This window comes from Rosa chinensis, chromosome 3 (genome assembly GCF_002994745.2).
Source record: "Rosa chinensis cultivar Old Blush chromosome 3, RchiOBHm-V2, whole genome shotgun sequence".
NCBI classification, from domain to species: Eukaryota; Viridiplantae; Streptophyta; class Magnoliopsida; order Rosales; family Rosaceae; genus Rosa; species Rosa chinensis.
In genome coordinates this window covers 28,749,332-28,765,391 of record NC_037090.1, presented here as the reverse complement: position 1 = coordinate 28,765,391, position 16,060 = coordinate 28,749,332, and the positions used below count along the sequence as shown (strand labels likewise).

Here is a 16,060-nt window from a genome sequence, read left to right as displayed (position 1 = left end):
ATTTGAACATATATAGGCAACAACTATAAATCTTGTGTGGTGAGGATGCATTCAAAGATGGGCATACAATCAGCTTCTACATGGAGCCTAAAGTGTTTAGATTACTCATTTGATGGTTTACAATGTTTGTATTTGATGAACTCCTGTTCATTTCGTAAATGGACCAAATGAATGCACAATCTAATTCCAGAATGGGATGTTCAAATGATCACACAACAAATTAGATATAATGATCACTGCCTGTTGTCTGAATGGCCAAAAATGGGAGAAAAAAACATTGTAATCAATATATCACACATCGGTTTTTAACGAATCAGTGTCTTCTGATTTATACTCAGACAACAGAATTAATTGAACTCTGTTGTCTTAAAAGCTAATCACACAACAGAACTAATTAAACTCTGTTGTCCTAAATGTTAATAACACAACAGAACCAATTGAACTCTGTTGTCCTAAAGTTAATCACACAACAGATATAGTCTAAGAACTGATGTTTGAAGATCAATCAGACAACAAACAAAATAAAAAAATGTTGTCTGATATGCTTAACATACAACAGCTTAAAACTGGCACTGTTGTCTGAAGACAGCGCCTCAACTGCTGCACAGCTGCGCTTCGCATCTGCCGAGCTATCACACAACAGTTATAACACAAACCTGTTGTCTGTATGTTTATCACACAACTGTGTTCCACCGTTGTCTGATTTTTCATCAGACAACGGCTCACTCTACAACGGTGGGACTCCAAATCCCACATCGGTTTTCTGCCGTTGTCTGATGCAATTTTTGGTGTAGTGTCCTGATCCATGCAATAATTAAGAAAAGACCGACTAGCCCCGCTAGTCAAGAACAACAACAAAGGAACATGGGGAAAAATGGGTTCACCATACGGGAATGGAGCCCCTCAGGCTCAACCTACCCTCGACTGCCACTCACACAAAGATTGTGCGAGGAGGAGAACTAATAACCTCAACTAACACTCACACATAGATTGTGCGAGGAGGAGAACTAATAACCTCAACTACCACTCACACATAGATTGTGCGAGGAGGAGAATATCACCTCGACTACCACCCACGTGAGGAGGAGAAAACTACCTCACTGCCACTCACAAACACAAAGTAAGTGAGGAGGAGACCTATTCACATGACCCGCGTATGGTGAGGAAGAAGATCGTCAAAATCCAGTAATTCTGTATAATTTCCCCACTTATCTCGCAAAATCAGAATCCAATGTATAAAGACGTGACCCCGCACGCCAAGCTCATCTCAGGTTCAAATATAAATAGGGTATAAATAAGTATAAATTTCCGAATCCGCATAAATCAAAATCCTCAAATCGAGCATAATGAATCTAAATTCAAAAGTTCAAACCAATAAATCAATCAATAATCCAAACCAAAATAAAATGCTCGATAATTAAATTGATAAATCGATAAACTCAAAACTTGCGGAATATAATTTGCATGCATCAATTAAAATCAAAGGTCCACTCACAATATGCGGTCAATCCTGACGTCGCTCGTGATTCTCCTCGTATGGAGACTCCTCTCGTCCTGTACGAATAACAATCATAAATATATAATTCACAGGACGGAACTTAACTTTACGATACTTAATTGGAAATTTAAAACATTCCCCTTCCTAACATCCGACTCCTCAACCCTCTACAATTTCCATCCTTAATACTCCATCCATATTCAATCATCGATAAATAAATTCTAGAGTGAATCCGAAAGAATTCCGGCGATCGAATTCACATCAATCGTTAATTAATCAATTAGACACAATTCGTAATTCCTCCAATTTCCACCAAACTTCACACATTACATTCTACAATCGTTATAGAGTATATGGGGTTAAAACGACAATTAAAACACTGCTTTACGCGCCTCCACGCTCTACCTACAGTGGCGGCGACCTCCTCCGATGACCACCAAACTCCGGCACTAGCATCTACACAACAAGCAGAATCAACTTCCAAACTACAACATCAACCAATTTTACCTCGAAGTGGCCGAATCAAGCCGGTGAAGGAAAGTCCCGAAGCTTCAAGAACCCTAGAAATGAAAAATTGTCAATTCGACTTCTACAATACAAATTGGAATGAACCACCTTAGGGGAAATAATCTCCATCAAAAACCGAACCTTCGATGGGAATATGGTGGCCGGAGGTGGCCGGAATGGCCGGGAATCGGCAAAATCCCAAAACTGCAACCGGAGCACTTCTTGCTTCGATCCGGGCTTTCACGGCCAAAACTCCCCAATCCCAGGTCACTGGTATCACGAGCGGGTTGAGGCGCCCCTGTGGTGACCGGTTGCACGCCGGATGGTGGCCGGAAAGTGAGGAATCGAAGGGAGGAAGAAAACCCGAAGGAGAAAGGGGGAGAGTCGGGGGGAAGAGGAGAGAGAAAAAGGGGTGGGTTTCCGGTTTTGGAAACCTACCCGAGTAACTTTCCCTATATATCAAAAATTTACCATGAACAGTAATTTTTGTAATTCACTCATAACTTTTGCATACGAACTCCTATTTTTACGTACCACATATGCACGCGCTCGGTTTAACGCCCTCTACAACTTTCATGAAGGAAATTTTCTCAAATTATTAACTCACAAAAAGTCAATTTTTAACCACCCCCTAAACGTTAAAATTATAACCGCGAACGGTAACCATAAGGAATTCCATGCAACTCAGTAAAAAGGGTATCTCAAATATGGGGTGTAACAATTCACCCCCCCTAAAAAAAAATTTCGCCCTCGAAATTCACATACCTGTCAGAACAGATGGGGGTACTGTCGTCTCATTAAATCTTCCGATTCCCAAGTGGCTTCTTCCACCAAATGATTACTGCACAATACTTTAACTAAAGGTATCGTCTTGTTTCTAAGAACCTGCTCTCTTCTGTCGAGTATCTGGATCGGTTCCTCCTCATAAGTAAGATCCTCCTTCAAACGAATGGGCTGTTCTTCCAAGACATGAGAAGGATCAGCAATATACTTTCGGAGCAGGGACACGTGGAAGACATCATGAATCTTTGATAACCTCGGAGGTAGAATCAGTCTGTATGCAATTGGGCCAACTCGATCTTTAATCATAAAAGGTCCAATAAATAGGGGACTAAGCTTCCCTCGCTTTCCAAATCTTACAACACCCTTCCAAGGGGACAATTTCAAGAATACCCAATCACCTTTTTGAAATTCCAAGTCTTTCCTGCGGTTATCCGCATAACTCTTTTGTCTACTCTGAGCAGCTTTGAGTTTCTCTTTGATCAACTTAACTTTTTCGGTGGTAATCCGCACAATCTCTGGACCTATGAGCTTTCTTTCTCCCACTTCATTCCAACATAAAGGAGTACGGCACTGTCTTCCATAGAGAGCTTCGTAAGGAGCCATGTCAATACTGGAGTGATAGCTATTATTGTAAGCAAACTCAATCAATGCCAGATGGCTATCCCAACTTCCTTTGAATTGCATAACACATGATCTCAACATGTCTTCCAAGGTTTGGATAGTTCTCTCGGATTGCCCATCAGTCTGTGGATGAAATGCCGTGCTAAAACTTAATCCAGTGCCTAAAGCCTTATGCAGACTCTTCCAAAATTTTGAGGTGAAACGAGGATCTCGATCAGAGACAATGGAAACGGGTGGTCCATGAAGTTTCACGATTTCATTAACATAAAGTTCAGCCAGCTTGTTCATCCCATAAGTCTTGTTAACGGGTAGGAAATGAGCAGACTTGGTGAGTCGATCCACAATCACCCAAATACTATCATGACCATTGCAAGTTCGTGGAAGACCTGAAACAAAATCCATGGTGATGCGCTCCCACTTCCACTCCGGAATAGGCAACGGCTGTAGCAATCCTGAAGGTTTCTGTCTTTCTGCTTTTACCTGTTGGCATATCAAGCACCTACTCACATACTTTGCAATTTCCCTTTTCATATTCCGCCACCAATAATAAGGTTTTAAAGTTCGATACATTTTTGTCCCGCCAGGATGCATAGCGTAAGCAGAACTATGAGCCTTATCCAAAATCTCTCGTTTGATATCAGGAAGGTTAGGTACACATATCCTATTCTCAAACATCAAGGCTCCATCTCTTCTAAGAATAAAGTCCGTTCTAGTGCCATCACTCACTGCTTCTTTTAATTGTCTTAAATATTCATCCTCATCTTGTGCCTCCCGCACCTTATCAATGAGATTCGGCCTCACATGGAAGCTAGCTAACAATGCTCCAGACCCTTCTTCAATCGCCAAATTAACTCCTGTAGATCGCAATTCATAAAGTAAAGGGACTCGAACTGCCTTCAAATGGGCTAAAGAGCTAGAGGGCTTTCGACTAAGTGCATCAGCTACCACATTGGCCCTTCCTGGATGGTACTCGATAGTGCAATCATAATCCTTAATCAACTCTAACCACCTCCTTTGTCTCAAATTTAAGTCCCTTTGGTTAAGTAGATACTGGAGACTTTTATGATCCGTGAAAATCTGGCATCGTGCTCCATAAAGGTAGTGTCTCCATAGCTTAAGTGCCAAAACTACAGCAGCAAGCTCAAGGTCATGAGTCGGGTAGTTCATTTCGTGAGGTTTCAACTGCCTAGATGAGTAAGCAATCACATTTCCATGCTGCATCAACACACAACCTAAACCTTGTCTTGAGGCATCGTTGTAAATCACATACTCCCCGCTATCATCAGGCAATGCTAAAACTGGGGCACGAGTTAACCGTCCTTTGAGTTCTTGGAAACTTTGCTCACACTCTTCCGACCAAACAAATTTAGCACCTTTCCTGGTCAATTTAGTGAGAGGGGCTGCAAGCCTAGAGAAATCCTGCACGAACCGCCGATAATAACCGGCTAAACCCAAGAAACTACAAATCTCCGTCACTGTGGTGGGTCTTCCCCAATTCAAAACCACTTCCACCTTTTGAGGATCCACACTAATACCTTCAGCTGATACCACATGACCCAAGAATCCTATGCTGTTAAGCCAGAATTCACACTTACTCAATTTAGCATACAGTCTAGCCTCCCTCAAAGTCCGAAGTACTATCCTCAAATGCTTAATATGAAGCTCCTCACTCTTGGAGTAAACCAGAATGTCATCAATGAACACAATCACAAAACGGTCCAAGTATGGGCGGAATACTCGATTCATGAGATCCATAAAGGCTGCAGGAGCATTGGTTAATCCAAAAGGCATCACCACAAATTCGTAGTGACCATAACGTGATCGGAATGCGGTCTTGGGTACATCGGACTCTCTTATCCGTAGCTGGTGATAACCTGTCCTCAAATCAATCTTAGAAAAGACTTTGGCACCCCGCAATTGATCAAATAAGTCATCAATCCGTGGCAATGGATACTTGTTCTTCACTGTGACCTTATTCAATTTTCTATAATCAATACACAACCTCAAAGTGCCATCCTTCTTCTTAACAAAAAGCACCGGAGCACCCCAAGGGGACACACTTGGCCGAATGAAACCTTTATCCAACAACTCCTGTAACTGGGTCTTCAACTCCTTTAACTCCGCTGGGGCCATTCTATAAGGTGCCTGATATATAGGTGCAGTACCAGGGAGCAATTCAATGGTAAAATCTATTTCTCTCTCTGGAGGTAAACCAGGTAGGTCATCAGGAAACACATCCGGAAACTTTCTGACCACAGGAATATCCTCAATGTTCAACACCTCCCTCTTTGTATCCACAATGTGTGCTAAATAAGCCTGACAACCTTTATTCAAAAGCTTTTCAGCTGTAATGGCCGAAATCAGGCAAGAGGAGAGAATGTTCCTCTCACCACGGAAGGTGATTTCCGGTTTTCCTGGACTTCGGAACACTACTTCTTTACGGAAACAATCAACTAATGTACCATGTGTCTCCAGAAAGTCCATCCCCAGAATTACATCAAACTCCACAAGATCTAGAGGAATTAGGTTGGCCTCTAGGCAAAAACCGTCAACCATTACACCACAACCATTAAAAACCCACTCTATCTTAAGTGCCCTTCCCGCAGGTAAAGAAACATACCACTCACCAATAAGGAGTGATGATGGCACATTTGCAAAACATGCGAATCTACTGGACAAAAAAGAGTGCGTCGCACCAGGATCAATTAAAGTTAAAGCAGGTTGATGAAAGATAAACAACGTACCAACGATAACTTTCGGTGAATCACGGCCCTCCTGCTGGGTCATGGCGTGCAGTCTAGCATGTGTCACAGGACGACCTCGCTGAGCCCTGCCCTGCTGAGAACTAGCTCAGCCTACCGAGCTAGTGCGGGCGCTGCTAGTAGAACCACCAGCAGAGGACTGACCAACAGTCTGAGTGGGGGTAGATCTAGCTCCCTGAGTCGCAAGGGGACAGTCCCTTCTGAAGTGATCCTGCTGACCACAAATAAAACATCCCGCTGTTTGATACTGCCCATACTGGGCTGGCTGGCTAGCAGAAGCCCCACTCGAACCACCATGATAACTCCTGGACCTCTCAAACTGTCCAAACTGTCGTCCACTAGACTGACCCCGAGAGAATCTCCTGTCACGTACCCTGAACCTAGTACGGGTTCTCGAACTGGAACCACTGCTCTTTCCACTACCAACTGAAGAACCAGAACCAGATGTGGAAGTAGCCCTCTTAGATGGACCCTGGCTAGGGCCACCAGGATCCCTAGGGTGAAATCCAGCAGGTGAGTCTGACTCAATGTCCATGGCATAAGATACTGCCTCAGCAAAGCTCCGGTACGGTGTGCCTAACATCTTATCCTTAAACTTTCCTCCAAGTCCCAAGACAAATCTACGAATCTTACTTTGCTCAGTACGAACCAAATCTGGCACATGATGGGCCAAGGAGAGAAACTCCTGCTCAAACTCCAACACTGACTGCTCATCTCTCTTCACCAAGCTCAAGAACTGGTCTTGCATCCGATTAAGGTGGGCATCACTAAAGTACCGTCCATAGAAATGGGTCTTGAACATATCCCATGTCATGGGGCCCACATTTGCAGGGTCATTAGTAACATCAATCCACCAATGCCAGGTAGTATCCTCAAGAAACTGTACTGCCAAATCCACTTTCCTATCCTCTGGAAGATCCATCTGGGAGAAAACTCTCTCCATCCTGTCAATCCACCGCTGAGCCTCTACAGGTGAGGCGGCAGAAGCAAAAGTCTGAGCCCCATGCCTCCTAGCACGCTCCACAGTAGAGTCAGTACGTGACCCGAGGAGTGCTGCGGCAATCTGCCGAAAGAACTGTCCAAAAGAATCCGTAAACCCTCTAGGTATCGGCTCATCTTCCCCAACCGGAGTTCTCTCACGTGCTCGGCGATTTCGAGCCATAGTACCTGAAGAAAAGTATTTAAAAAAAGCTCAAGGATCAGTACTACAAGGTATCTACTTTACATGCATAATAACACACTAGTACCGAAGAGCACACGATGGGGATCCGCCGCGGTCGGGCCATCACTCGGAAGGTACCAGGCGTCATTAGGCATATAAAGTAGTAAGGAAGTAAGGAAGTCTACAGAATCTAGAAACCTAGTGCTCTGATACCAACTGACAAGGCCCACCCCGAATTCCACCCTGGAATCCGAAGTGGCCCTGCGGGACCAACCTTTAAAGGAGATTTACCAAAAATTTCGGTATAACCTCCCTTAAAAATGGTTAACCCAAAAACCTGCGGAAAACCAAAATTCACTTCTAATTATCCAACCACAACTCCTGGAGCCACCCTGCTCCCAAATTCAAACAATCATCCCAAAGCTAATATCATCGTACATAATCTCCAAAGGGTACAAGTTACTACAATCACCAAAGTTAGGTCATAGACCTCAAATATAATACATATAAGTTGGGTCACATATCCCTTAGTAATCAGAGCATTCTAGGAATATAAAAAGACGAGGAATACAGTAGGTTAACCAGGTAACCTACAGAATGTGATGGCGGAAGCAGGTGCGGTCACTATGGCTCACACTCGAACACCGAGCAACAATACTGCAATCTGGGCATTTGAAACCGAAGGGCCCAGGGAAAAGTATATAAAAACGTTAGCGTGAGTGGACAAAAAAAAATAACTTTAAACAAAAGAGATTTTATACTTTCCCACATATTATTTCTTTAAAAAACTCCTGATCCATGCAATAATTAAGAAAAGACCGACTAGCCCCGCTAGTCAAGAACAACAACAAAGGAACATGGGGAAAAATGGGTTCACCATACGGGAATGGAGCCCCTCAGGCTCAACCTACCCTCGACTGCCACTCACACAAAGATTGTGCGAGGAGGAGAACTAATAACCTCAACTAACACTCACACATAGATTGTGCGAGGAGGAGAACTAATAACCTCAACTACCACTCACACATAGATTGTGCGAGGAGGAGAATATCACCTCGACTACCACCCACGTGAGGAGGAGAAAGCTACCTCACTGCCACTCACAAACACAAAGTAAGTGAGGAGGAGACCTATTCACATGACCCGCGTATGGTGAGGAAGAAGATCGTCAAAATCCAGTAATTCTGTATAATTTCCCCACTTATCTCGCAAAATCAGAATCCAATGTATAAAGACGTGACCCCGCACGCCAAGCTCATCTCAGGTTCAAATATAAATAGGGTATAAATAAGTATAAATTTCCGAATCCGCATAAATCAAAATCCTCAAATCGAGCATAATGAATCTAAATTCAAAAGTTCAAACCAATAAATCAATCAATAATCCAAACCAAAATAAAATGCTCGATAATTAAATTGATAAATCGATAAACTCAAAACTTGCGGAATATAATTTGCATGCATCAATTAAAATCAAAGGTCCACTCACAATATGCGGTCAATCCTGACGTCGCTCGTGATTCTCCTCGTATGGAGACTCCTCTCGTCCTGTACGAATAACAATCATAAATATATAATTCACAGGACGGAACTTAACTTTACGATACTTAATTGGAAATTTAAAACATTCCCCTTCCTAACATCCGACTCCTCAACCCTCTACAATTTCCATCCTTAATACTCCATCCATATTCAATCATCGATAAATAAATTCTAGAGTGAATCCGAAAGAATTCCGGCGATCGAATTCACATCAATCGTTAATTAATCAATTAGACACAATTCGTAATTCCTCCAATTTCCACCAAACTTCACACATTACATTCTACAATCGTTATAGAGTATATGGGGTTAAAACGACAATTAAAACACTGCTTTACGCGCCTCCACGCTCTACCTACAGTGGCGGCGACCTCCTCCGATGACCACCAAACTCCGGCACTAGCATCTACACAACAAGCAGAATCAACTTCCAAACTACAACATCAACCAATTTTACCTCGAAGTGGCCGAATCAAGCCGGTGAAGGAAAGTCCCGAAGCTTCAAGAACCCTAGAAATGAAAAATTGTCAATTCGACTTCTACAATACAAATTGGAATGAACCACCTTAGGGGAAATAATCTCCATCAAAAACCGAACCTTCGATGGGAATATGGTGGCCGGAGGTGGCCGGAATGGCCGGGAATCGGCAAAATCCCAAAACTGCAACCGGAGCACTTCTTGCTTCGATCCGGGCTTTCACGGCCAAAACTCCCCAATCCCAGGTCACTGGTATCACGAGCGGGTTGAGGCGCCCCTGTGGTGACCGGTTGCACGCCGGATGGTGGCCGGAAAGTGAGGAATCGAAGGGAGGAAGAAAACCCGAAGGAGAAAGGGGGAGAGTCGGGGGGAAGAGGAGAGAGAAAAAGGGGTGGGTTTCCGGTTTTGGAAACCTACCCGGGTAACTTTCCCTATATATCAAAAATTTACCATGAACAGTAATTTTCGTAATTCACTCATAACTTTTGCATACGAACTCCGATTTTTACATACCACATATGCACGCACTCGGTTTAACGCCCTCTACAACTTTCATGAAGGAAATTTTCTCAAATTATTAACTCACAAAAAGTCAATTTTTAACCACCCCCTAAACGTTAAAATTATAACCGCGAACAGTAACCATAAGGAATTCCATGCAACTCAGTAAAAAGGGTATTTCAGATATGGGGTGTAACAGCCTCAGCAGTTTCACACTCCTCCACCATCTGTAGCACATCATCAATCATGGCTCGAAATAGAATTGACATTACAAACCCATCATCATCTTCCCACTTAGCATAGGCCTCCACATCATCTTCACTAGGAGCCTTGATTGTTCCAGTCACATGCTCCATTATGTGTATCCCACAGAGATAAACAGACATAATCTTCTTCCATGTTCGGAAATTGGTACCAGTGAGTTTGGTACCCCCAAAAGAACCACCTTCTGAGCTCTTGACAGAGACTTCTACCCTCTGGACCTCATTGGTCTTAGAACTCTGACCTTCACTGTCATCACCACCCATTGCAATAATAAAATAGAAAAATACACAAATCCCAAAGTGCGCAGCGGAAATAAGAATAACAATAGTAACAACATTTTTTTTTTTTTTGGAACCTGGTTGACTAAGCTGGATGTGTTGACAGAGTTAATTGATCGAGTTGAGACGAGTGGTGTGAGCCCCGGAAAAATGTATCAAGCTTAACAGAGATCGTATGCGAAACTATTCAACGATCTCGATAAAGGTCAAGATGCTCGAGGAAATTTTCAGAAATTTTCATAAAGTAAAATCCTCAATTTAGGAGTTGGATAATAAAGTACACGTCACGATGAGTTCGTGGAAATTTTCGGAGGATTTTTCGGATACCCGAGCTATCTATAACGATTTTCCGAAGTTTAGGAATTATGGAAATTCATTTTAAATAAAAAGAAAAGCTCTGGCGTGATCTGGACCATTAAAAGTCCACCGCTTGATCAGCACCGTTCCTTTTAATTGAAGTCAGGCTATAAATAGCCCTTTGATAGGATCAGCGTCCCAGATTGTTCCAGAACACATCAGAAGCCTCGACCCGTTTCTCCAGCCCGTCGACCCGGCGACTGAACCCGATCGGAACTTCCCTCGTCCGGCGACTTCACAGCGGCGCACCGATCATGCTCGATGCGTCTTCTCATCGTGTTTCCTCCTCTGGTCACAGATCGTCCATGCATGGAGTAAGAAGAGAGAATCGAAACCCAAAAGCTTCGGGTTTTCCGGCGAAGCTTCTGCAGTTTCCGGCGATCGTCGGGGTTGCGTGAGGTACCAAAATTGATCCCCTCGTCATGGTCTCCACGTTAGTCTAATTAGTTTTTCAATACGATCGATTTTGACTGTTTTTGGTTTGTGGGTTGTTTCGGCCCCGTCGCCTCTTCGACGCCGGCAGCTTTTCCGGCGCTTCTGGACTTGGTTTTTGGCTAGGCTGCATCTGCAGACGAAGGTTGACCTTGTTCATCACCGAGTTTCGAAAAGCTTTGCGAGTTGGATAGAGAGCTTGGGTTGCCGGAATGTGCAATGAGGTATCAAACCAAGAATGTTGTCGATTCCAGACCTTCACCGGTGCAGATTGGGTTTTGGTACTGTACTGAACTCGACAAAGGTAATTGTGAAACAAATTTGAAGTTCTGTGTTGCTTGGTAATTCGATTGTCGCGTTTTGGTTATACAAGTATGGATCAAGTTTGATTGTAATCAGAGGAATACAGAATTGATTTGTGGTGGTTTTGGTTGATGCTATGCAATAGAAACTCCTTGATTTTATGTTTGAGCTTAACGAATTGTCATTGTTGTGGTGAGTTGAAGTTATTTTGATTTGGGAAGGATGTTGGACGAGTTGGTGAATCTGTTACTAAGAGTAGTAACTGATATCACAATTGTGAAATGGAGTTATGTTAAAAATAAAAAATAAAAAAAAATATATAGTTGTGAATGCGGAGAAATGGTCTAAAATATGTATGGGTGTCCATAGTAAATTCGACAGAATTACTATGTGATGCAAAATTCGAGGAAAGGAATTGAAATTGGTCGATTTTCTAATTTCAAGTAAAATGTTCGGTAATTTGGGTTAATTATCGAACCTATTACGGTTGGTCAAATCTTGGTCAAATGGGTCAATGTTGGTCAACTCCTAGTCAAACTAGGAAAAGTTGGTCGGACGATTTATTAATCGTTAAGATTTAAATATATGTTCAATAGACTATTAACTATCGAAATGTCGGAACTTAGGACTCCAGATACCCGAGGAACGGAAGGTTCACGACTCTCGGAGTACGTGAGAGAAAGCATCGGAATCCAGGTAGGGGACTCGGGACTCTCTATTGGCTAATGGTTTTCCATAATTGTTTATATACGTGATGCATGATGAAAGTGTATTGTTAGTTCAAATTTAAAATGTTTTCAAGTTACGTGCGTATAAGATCGTTGATGGCGGTGTGTGAGAGCGGAAAGGTGGTCGATGACTTCCTTGGGGATTAGCCACCCCTAAACCTCCGGAGGGTTAGCTACACCGGTCGGACGGTGCGCAATCGCAATGACGACTCGGTTCCGTGTGTGTAGCTAGTGTGTTAAGTTTGGCGCTCTGTGACTGGTAAGGTCAGATGTCGGTTCTACGGAACCAGGCCATTAGGTAAATCGCACGTAGTTTTCTAATCATGCATCGGGTTTTAAGATTAATGATATTTTAAGTTTGTCGTTCTTACATATATATTCGCTTTGTTTTCACACTGGGCCCAAATCCAAATTGTTACAAAGTTTTAGTTGATTTTCAAACTAAGCCGGAGTAGGTCCCTTAGAGCAGCGAGGACGAAAGCTCACCCCTACAACAGTGTATGTGCAGGTACTGTGCACTGGTAACGGGATTGTAGCGGACGGAGCTGGGTGTGCGGAATTCGATAACCTTTCCGGACGGTAAACGAGTTTCTGATGTACTCTTGATCTTTATTTCGTGATCCACGCCATTTTGAAACTTGTTGTTGACTGTTCATTGTGTGGTTAAGTCTATTAGTCCTCGACTATTCGAAAATGACAAGTTCTAGACGAACAAAGTGAATTTGTAATTTCAAAAAGCTTTCACCTCAAAAGTATTTCAAAATCTCCGCTGTGCGTTTTACGAAAAGTTTATCAACAAAAATGCCTTGCGGTTCTCTAGAATGTAAATCGAGCATTCGGTTTATGTTTTAGAGTCTCGTGGCACTGTGACGTCCTCAAGCTGGCGAGGTGCAGCTTAGGGCGTTACAAGTGGACTCACTGATGTAGGCGGGTTGACTCACTGAAGAGATCGAGACAGATGCGGGGAGAGATCGAGAGCGATCGATCTGGAAGTGAGGATCAATTGTCGGTTTGGGCTGGAATCGATCGACCTGGAAGTGGCGGAGGATGACGCACCTCGAAGAAGAACGAACCGAAGAGGATCGGAGTCGTCTGAATCGAGGAGGGCCGACAATCTGGATCGGTCTGAGTGCTGCCGTGAACTGGGCAGCAACGCCGGAACTGAAGAACCTGATGTGATGCAGCGATGCCGGATCTGGAAAACCGACAGGTCTGGTTCGAAAACGATCTGGAAACCAGCGGGTCTTGTCTGGTGCAGACCATGGGGCCCGAACTGGAGATGAGAGGGTGGAGATGATGTCGCCGAAGTCAAAGAAGAAGACACTGGTCGTTCTTTGACGGACGCCTAGGGTGCAAACAAACGATGATGATGGTCTGAAATTTAAGACAAAGAGACAAAGTCCTCTCAGATCTTTGCTTTGATACCAAGTCAAATAGAACAAGGTTGAGAGAATAAATTTCTAATATATTATTACACCCATTCTGTGGTGTATATAAACAGGTTACAATCATACTACAACTATTGTGTACTACTGTACTACATAACGTATATAAGGTAAGTAGTTACAACAATATATTCCCTTGTAGTCTATTCCTAATAGGGAACGATGACTCACACTAACATGTAGGACCATAGAACGGATAATAACACATTACAGAGAGCTTTTAAATCATTACTATGAATCACCTGTTTTTGTTTAATGACAATTTTATCTATGCCACTTCAATCTTGTTTCCTTTAGCTAACATGTACCTGCTTTGCAATTTCTGTTGCAGGATATGAGAAATTGATACTGAAGCTCATAATAGGTACTGAAGATCAATATCTCTCTCCGATCAAATTGAGAAAGCGTGGAAAACAGAGCTTTCAAAATGATTATTAATTTTCCGTTTACCTTTTTGGATCAACAGGTGCGGTGGCTAGTTCTCTGGCTGCAGTGATTATCTTTTGTTGCTTCCTTTGGAAGAAGAAAAACCAGAGTTGTCAAATGTTGGAGGCCTTTCTAAGGAACTACGGGCCACTTCAAGTTAAAAGATTCAGTTATTCGGATGTCAAAAAAATGACCAACTCATTCAAGGAAAAGTTGGGGCAAGGGGGCTATGGTGATGTTTACAAAGGAGAGTTAAAAGATGGTCGTCTTGTAGTAGTGAAGATCTTGAACAGATCAAAAGGTGATGGAGAAGACTTTATGAACGAGGTCGCAGCCATTAGTAGAACTTCACATGTCAACATTGTCAGCTTGTTGGGATTTTGCTTCGAGTGTTCAAAAAGAGCTCTCATCTATGAATTCATGCCTAATGGATCTCTTGAGAAGTTCATATTTGATGCAAATAACCCCCAAAAAGATCATCATTTGGGATGGGAAGCATTATATGTAATTTCACTTGGTATTGCTCGTGGACTGGAGTATTTACATCGTGGATGCAACACAAAAATTTTGCATTTTGACATTAAGCCTCATAATATTCTTCTGGATGAGAACTTTGTTGGAGAGGAAAGATCTCACATTGGAAAAATGACAAATAAAATATAACTTATAAGTGGGTGGATCTCACCCAATTGTACCGAGGCCTTTTGTGATTAAAACCCAACACCTATCGGGTGGTTAAGTTGGGACAATATCGGTACAATGGTGGGCCACAGGGCACGCTTGTCGCTGTTTAACAAACTTGTCCCCGAAAATCTCTGATTTCGGCCTTGCAAAAATATGTGACACAAAAGAGAGTATTGTTTCAATGGTGTGCGCAAGAGGTACTGCTGGATATATTGCTCCTAAAGTGTTCTGTAGAAATTTTGGAGGGATCTCGCATAAATCAGATGTGTATAGTTATGGAATGCTGCTTTCCGAGATGGTTGGGGGAAGAAGGAATATCAATACTGAAGTTGAAAATACTAGTGAGATATATTTTCCACATTGGATTTACAAGCGCCTAGAATTGGATGAAGAACTTGGTCTACAAAGCATCATGAATGAGGATGACAAAGTAAGAGCGAGGAAGATGATAATAGTGAGCTTATGGTGCATACAAACTGACCCTTCAAATAGACCTGCGATGAAACAAGTCATAGAAATGCTGGAAGGGAGTGTTGATTGTTTGCAGATACCACCAAAGCCTTACTTGTCTTCTCCTCCAAATCCCTAGCAGAATCAGCACATTCGTCTTCTACTTTGGTATCACTACAATAGAACTCTGTATTTAATTTACTTGTGTTTCAAGGGAACCTTAAAGGGCTTATCCATATACATAGAGATCAAGGTAATATGTGATCGATCAATTATACTTGAACTGTGCATTAACTTCTCTTGTTCCATGTAAAACTGATGATTGAAACTATACATTCATGCTTTCAGTTGAAACTAAGAATCTCTAGAGAACAAGAAGCTTTAGAGAATAAGAAGCTTTTGAGGATTAATTCTCACACCCTTCATTCAATATACAGAGGCATATTTATACAACCCTAATTCTGGACAGACAAGGAAAGTAATCAAATCACAATTACAATCCCGATTCTATACTATTAGTATAATTCTATTCCTAATAGTAATCCTAAAAAATCTATGACTCACAACACTCCCTCTCAAGTTGGAGCATACATATCTCGAATGCCCAACTTGTCAAGTGAGTCATGAAATGCTTTGACTGACACACCTTTAGTCAGAACATCTGCTAACTGCTCCTCAGTTGGTACAAATGGGAAGGCAATTAGATTGGCGTCCAACTTCTCCTTGATAAAATGCCGGTCAACTTCCACATGCTTTGTACGATCATGCTGCACTGGGTTATGTGAAATTTCAATAGCTGCTTTGTTATCACAAAACAACTCCATAGCTTTTTTTGGCTTG

General features: G+C 42.4%; 1 protein-coding gene across 1 annotated transcript; it reads left to right on the top strand.

Annotated features, from left to right (window-relative positions):
* The first annotated feature begins 11,403 nt into the window (after nucleotides 1-11,403).
* Nucleotides 11,404-15,679, top strand: LOC112194398 (PR5-like receptor kinase). The gene is made up of 5 exons (XM_024334642.1): nucleotides 11,404-11,488; nucleotides 13,992-14,024; nucleotides 14,127-14,701; nucleotides 15,435-15,473; nucleotides 15,569-15,679. Exons 1-5 carry the CDS (start codon nucleotides 11,404-11,406, stop codon nucleotides 15,677-15,679), a joined length of 843 nt encoding a protein of 280 aa, XP_024190410.1.
* Nucleotides 15,680-16,060: the final 381 nt, after the last annotated feature.